This window comes from Carassius auratus, chromosome 17, assembly GCF_003368295.1.
Source record: "Carassius auratus strain Wakin chromosome 17, ASM336829v1, whole genome shotgun sequence".
In the NCBI taxonomy this organism is placed as follows: Eukaryota; Metazoa; Chordata; class Actinopteri; order Cypriniformes; family Cyprinidae; genus Carassius; species Carassius auratus.
This window is the reverse complement of record NC_039259.1, coordinates 23358270-23365335: the sequence shown is the minus strand read 5'-3', so window position 1 is coordinate 23365335 and position 7066 is coordinate 23358270. Positions and strand designations below refer to the sequence as shown.

The 7066-nt window shown below is 32.5% G+C and overlaps 1 protein-coding gene across 1 annotated transcript; it reads right to left on the bottom strand.

Annotated features, from left to right (window-relative positions):
* Positions 1-240: 240 nt before the first annotated feature.
* LOC113117652 (proteasome subunit alpha type-3-like) lies at positions 241-6693 on the bottom strand. The gene is made up of 11 exons (XM_026286469.1): positions 6548-6693; positions 5749-5831; positions 4435-4558; positions 3486-3587; positions 3004-3077; positions 2830-2902; positions 2424-2489; positions 1998-2044; positions 985-1052; positions 521-585; positions 241-440 (listed from the first exon to the last, which is right to left on the bottom strand). Exons 1-11 carry the CDS (start codon positions 6566-6568, stop codon positions 396-398), a joined length of 768 nt encoding a protein of 255 aa, XP_026142254.1. The 5' UTR covers positions 6569-6693; the 3' UTR covers positions 241-395.
* Between the last annotated feature and the right edge of the window lie 373 nt (positions 6694-7066).

Genomic DNA, 7066 nt, shown 5'->3' with positions numbered 1-7066 from the left:
AGTCCTTGCAATGTATTGCAGATAAACTGTTGATCAATGATCAACACCCAAATGCATGTTGTATTTAGTGTCTTATGCCGAACCTAGTAGTATTCACGTTCTTCTGACAAGGGTGTGCATAGATATCATTTAATTGACATCACAGAATTTCTAAAAGAGAAGGTGGATCCTTTGCCTAAGCTTGCTGTCCGACTAATGAGTGGTAATTATGGCAATTTCGGAGTCTGAATCAGAGCTTCATTCTCTTTTATAAATCATTTATTGTCAAGTCTGAAAGGAAAACACAGGACTACAATAGTCCATTACGAAACATAAAAAAAATTGTACTCTCTGCAGTAAAGTTGAGAGTTGCCAGGATGTCTGAAACATGGTACACAGTCGGTTTGCAACACAGTTTACATGTTGTCCTCATCAGAGTCATCCTCCTCCTCCAGGGATTCCTGTCAGGGCAGAAATATGACAGTAAGCCATGCTGAAGAGAGCTTTTGTCATGACTATAACCAGAGGAACGGTTACTTACTTTAGCATATTTCTCAGCCTCCTCTTTGATGTCTTTGGGGACAAGCTCGTGCCTTCCTTTTGTGACTAAAAAGAGGGGCAAAAATATATAAATCAAATATTTTATGCTTTTGAGACCATATCAAATCAGGCAAATAAATAAAATAAAACAAAACTTGTAAGAGTGACACATTAAGTCAACATCTAAAAGATACCATAAGTATTATAATAACATTATAAAAATAACTTCCAACATTAAAAATGTACTGAAAATAAATTAATATATTAATAGATAAAATAATAAAAAGGGTTCTATGACAAATTCAGCACTGAATACAAATGGAGTAGAGAAGAACTTAAGTTGCTTACATTTATAGGGTTCATGAACTAGACTGTATTAAGTATTACAACTATTTTCCTAAAACCAGTAAATGTAAGAACGGAAGTAGAATAAAAAAATAAATAAAAAAAAAGCCTGCCATTTACCTTCTCCAACCCAGCTAAGCTCCAGCTCAAAGGATTTGTCTTTCACCTCATCATGAACGATATAGATACTGAGTAGAGATGACAGACACATACACAAAAAATAGTTACTACATTTTGTAAATATAAAGGGTTTTATTCAGAGTCCCACAATCATGGAAAACTTGGAAATAGCATTGAAGTTTAAAAGTTTAAGGCATGGAACATACATATAATAACATTTATTTCTATTGTGTATAATATATAGTGAGTAAATTAAGTATTGAACACACCACTTTTTTTTTTAAGTAAATGTATTTCTAAAGGTGCTGCTGACTTGATATTTTTTACCAAATGTTAGCAATCCACGTAATCCATATGTACAAAGAAAACAGAGTTCAGTTCATGCGACTAGTTTCTCCATACAGGAGGTGTCTTGAAGCTGTCATTAACAACAAAGGCTTTTGTACAAAGTGTTAAATAGATTTCAGTAGTTCAATACTTTTTCCTGTGTAATTACATCTTATTACAACTTAATTTCTAAATGTATTTGTTTATATATAGATTATTTGGGTTGTTACCAACATCTAGTGAAATTTTCCATGTCAACAGCACCTCCAAAAATATATTTACTGAGAAAAATGGTGACGTGTTCAATACTTATTTTACCCACTGTTTAACTTATGCCTCACTCTAAACTATTAAATGTATAAATATTTCTGGATAGAAACAGTTTTTGTTTTCTGAATGCAATCCTAATAAGATGATTTCAAAAAGTGCTAATGTAGAAAACTATGAATCTAATGCAAAAAGCTCATAGAAACTGATCGGTCAAAAGGTGTGGGAATCTTGTTCATTACAAACCAACATTACTGTAAACTCAGCAACCTAACAGATAAGAAGAAAAATGAGCTGGGCTAGACTTTTTTGGTATATGGTTTGTTTTCATGGATCTCTGCTGCTCTCGTGTTGGCTATGAATGATGCATTCGATTTTGAAGTCTTCTCAATTCTAAGTTATAAATAAATCACACTCACATTTTTGCCACTTCCTTCACCAGTTCTCTGCAGGTCATTTCTTTCATCTGAAATACAAAATTGACATTTACAAGTTTAACCACTTTAATCTTTTGACATTAAAATGAAAACATTACTAAATAAATGTATTAGTCGCTTTGAAAATGTCAAATAAAAATGCTGCTACTTCAAGTTTAAATGACATTGTCTCTGCAGTAATCATGTTTGAACATGTTCCAAAAAAAGACTGCCAAGCATGCTTATAGTAAACACCACAACTGTACTGTTAAAGATACAAATCTGTTAGACTGAATGAAAACGAAAGTATGATAATAAATGAAAGGCAGTGGCTTTTTGTGTCCTGCAGCCCTAGAGATACATTTACAGAAATATAGCCTTTACAAAATGATGACTATAACTTGTTATAAATAATATATTAACACCTACCTGTAGTTTCTCAATTTCGGTCTTGGCAGCTTGTTTGGCTTTTCCAATAGCACAGCCCCAGTAACCCTAAAAACAGACACAAATATTAAATGATGAAGAAAATACATGTACAGGAGGATCGGCTCAATAAAAAAAACTGTGTAATCTACACGGTCATTGAATATTGGAAGGAGTTCACATGTATGCTGGACACTTTTTTGCTGTGTTTTTCTATCACTACAAAAGTACATTTGTAGTTTATATACATTCAAACTTACATTTGTCTACAAAACTAGTTACATTCATTTAAGCAGAAACCTTTAAATCAAAAGATTTACATAATGAGAAATTAATTCAGTAAAGTGTGTATAGTAAGTAATAAAGTCCTGATTAACAGAGATACTAGTTTATCAAAGAGAGCTCTTACGTATGAAATCCCAGAAGGGTCAACCATGTAGAGCTGTGGACCATCATCTTCATCATAAGATCCCAGGATGAAACTGAAAGGTTAAAAACATCAAAACTTATAAGAAATGAAACTTGCATCATGCAATGATAATGCAAATGAAAATGCATTACTGAAACTTTGCATAAGACCTACCTGCATCCAAAAGGCCTCACAGCGCTGTATAATGTGTAAGCATGGACATACATGCCCACTCTGTCTGCAAGATGCTGTTTGGAAAATATGAAAAATATATCAATGACAAGAAAGATCTGATTTCTTTATTGTCTACCTGTTTGATTTAAAAATGTCCATTCTTTGTTTTTCATATATATATTAGTTATATGCATTGCTAAGAACTTCATTTGGACAAATTTAGTGTTTAAAGTTGATTTTCTCAGTATTTAGATTTTTTTGCACACTCAGATTCCAGATTTTCAAATAGTTATTATATTGTCCGATCCTTATAAACCAAACATCAATGGAAAGCTTATTTATTCAGCTTTCAGAGGGAAACTTTTTTTCACATATAAGACTTAACTTGACACAGCACATGAATCACATTGGTCATTCTGGAGTGAGGAAATGACTAATGGTGAGTAAATGGCGTTAGAATGTTCATTTTGGTCTGATCTTACCTTCAGTGGGATGTCATGGCCATAGTTGGAGCGGAAGTTTGAAGCCTCTTCTCTGGACACTTCTGAAAGCGATCGTGCATCTGCCAGAAGACCAGCCACAGCCTAGAAGACACACAGACAGACAGAGATTCATATGTGTAGAGATTTACACTCCCAAACAAAAGTGTTTTTTTCTTCTTCAATAAATTAATACTTTTTTTTTTTTTTATAAAAGACACATTAAATTTATGAAAAGTGACAGAAAGTAAAGTTTTAATGTTACAAAATATATATCATGTATTTTAAATAAATTCTGGTTTTCTGTTCAAAGAATCTTGAAAGAAATATGTAAAATAGATGTATAATAAGATTCTTGAGCACCATCAGCATTTAGAATCATTCCTGAATAATCATGTGACGCTGAATGTTCAGCAGCCCTTACTCCAGTCTTCATCTTAACCATTGCAGTAATAAATGACACTTTGAATTTGAAATTCTAATAATATTCCACTGTAATAAATGTATTTTTACTGTATTTTACTGCCTTGGCGAGCCTGAGAGAATTTTTTATATATAGTTAGGTTAGGGTTATTTATATACACACACACACACACACATTTATGTATTTATTAACAACAAACTTAATAGCAGGTTATATTTTAAGTCTGTTATACAAAATAATTAAATGTCAACAAACAATTCAATTACAAACAAAGGTATGAGAACAATTTGATGGGTGATTAAGCTTTTTGACTATTATAATTCAGTTAAATAAAGATTATTTTTCACTGCACTAAATGTAAATAATCACATGGATGGAATTGATTTTAAAGTACTATAATGGAACCTAGCACCTATAATGTGACACTGCAATCTAATAATTTACTGCCAGAGTAGTAAAAATAAGTTACTAATGATAAATAACTGGACATGTTTTGAGCACTTGTTTAAACATTCTCAGTGTTCTTACCATTCCAACATGTCGATCAATATTGAAGATGCGTTTATTGGAGCCCTCCTCATACAACTTGGAAAGAACCAACTTCTCTACACCAAACACGACTCCATCTTTGCAGCGGATCCCAACTGCTGTGCTAAAGAACGGCAAAAAAACAATTATTATTAATTTAATATTAGGGGTGTTCCAACTGATTGGCTACCGATCACTATCAGCCGATATTGTCTCTGTCTGGAGCAGGTGAAATAATTGTAATGCTGAAGGTGAGGTACAGTTTAGATTTTTTCATTTCATAACTTATAAAGTAGAAGTGGTCAACCGATATATCGGCCATATTTTGCATTTTTCAAATATCGGCAGATAAGTTTTTTCTGCCAAGTCGAAAAAACTTTTATTTTGACAGCGCTGAGAGCACACAGTGTTCACATTCTCCCTCGTTTGCCGTCTTTGTTAATAGTTCTGTCTAATACGGATATAACTAAATCTGTCTAATAATCTGATAGAATTGTTTGAAGGAATTCATGTATACAAAAAGTTATATAATGACTGATTTTATATTATTAGTAATTGAAACGCAAACATAATACTTTCTCATAAAACATTTATTTTCACAAACCTTACAAACTCAGTCGAACCCAGCTGTAAGATCTTGTGAAGTGTGTATGTGTATCCATCATGATCATGTGTTCTCTGTGTGACAGTTAGTCGGTGTGAATTGAATGATTTAAACTTTAAACTCGTGAAAATTATACTGTGCTTTATGCATTTGCCCACTGTCATATTAACGTATATTCCCTGTGATATATGTAAAATTAATTAATTATTTGAAAATGATTCCCAATGCACACAAACTTCCCAGAATACTGTGCCTTGTTGGTTACAGTGTTTACTTGCTTTTTAATTATATTTTTATTAAATATTTATATGTGAAAAAATACTTAGTCATCTAAAGTATAAGTATATTTATTTTACACATTTATTTTTTAATCCATTTGTCAAATGATGATACAGATGATCAAATTTCTTAAATATTAGAAAAATAAATTATATCGGCACCCCTGCTTTCCAAGATATCGGCATCGGCTGTCAAAAACACATATCGGTCGAGCACTTTGAAGTAGCTATACTGCTTCCTGTGTTCGGCCTCAAAAGTCCTTATCGGAAAACCCCTACTTAATATGTACTTCAATTTTCATCAGACATCAAATATGAAACATTAAAAAATAAATTATTCAAATAAAGGTAAAGCCTTTCTCAGAGCAGCACGTCAAAATGTACATGTTTCTGGCTTAAATTATTTAAGTGAAAAAGTATTTAATTAATTACCTGCTATTTTCTACAGCCTTCATGGCATATTCGACCTGAAATACCCTTCCATCAGGTGAGAAGGTGGAGGCGGATAAATCATACTGGAGAGGGAAAAGAGAAATTCTGTCAACAATTATTACTCGTTTTCATTTAATAAAAATAAACCATTCAAAGAGTTTGCAATAATAATAAAACAATGTTTTATCAAAACAGTGGTCAAATATTGAAGCTTGAATCTTTAAAAGTGCAATTTCTATTTCTATTCTGAAAATTACTCATACAGATTTATTATTTTGCACTCCTGAAATAAATGACAAAATTACTGTCACTGCAACAATGTCTCATCATTAATGCCCAGCTGTGTTTATTATTATTGCTTTGCAGTTTTTTTTAGTTTATTCAGCCTAGTCAGTAATCTTTAAACTTTCTACTGATGCACAGTTTGTCAAGAGTGTGATGTTAAACGTGCACAACACATTTACTTTCACTTTACCTCCGCGGTGACTTTTCATTTGAACTGCTATCATTCACATTGTTAGCGAGCAGTGACTCAACAGGGGCAAAGTAGTGCAAAAAATACACAATTAACCCATGTATATCAGAATAACTTAAACTACTTATATATGAAAACTCTTTATTAACTTTAATTAGGTTGGGTAAGAAAAACCCCCCACTAATGTAGATCCTGCACACTAGCATTAGCTTGTTAGCTTCAGAATGACACAGGCAATGCACGCATTGATTATTTAAATCGCTCATTTCGGATCAGATCTCATTCAAACACTATGATACATTTTTTATCATTAAATCCACTCACCCCGGTCCCAATGGAGCTCATTGTAATTGAATGTGATCAACTATAATCGTAAGTAAGTTAAGTGCTCAGCATTAGCAGCCACAGACTCTACAGCGCATCGGCTCTCCCTCTGCCACCTGCGATCAACGAGCTCTGTGATTGGACACCATGTCGACCAATCAGATTCTTTTAAGCTTGCAAGCGGTCAGTCTTTCACGATAAAAGTTTGACACAAAAAAATAAAAGTTAGTCTTTACGGTATTTTTACACTTGGAAATTTTAACCACAGCTTTATTTAATTATGTAATTTCAAAATAAATATACTATGAAAGAAGTATTAAATTAACACAACAGTGTGTACATACACCAGAGTGTGTACATAATAAAGGTGTCCTTTTTATATAAATATATATTAATGTAAGTATATACATTTAGCAGTTTCAGACATAGGCTTACTTTGTGCATCGTTTTTTACACATCTAACACGATCTTCATATAGATTTTAATAATTTAATTAGGGCATTAGCATTAGCGCATCCA

Coding starts and splice junctions, on each gene's coding strand:
- LOC113117652 (XM_026286469.1), bottom strand. CDS start 6,568: ATGAGCTCCATTGGGACCGGG. Junction 2,490..2,829: donor ACCCTTCTGGGATTTCATAC/GTAAGAGCTCTC, acceptor GTCTGTTTTTAG/GGTTACTGGGGCTGTGCTAT. Junction 441..520: donor AGGCTGAGAAATATGCTAAA/GTAAGTAACCGT, acceptor CTGCCCTGACAG/GAATCCCTGGAGGAGGAGGA.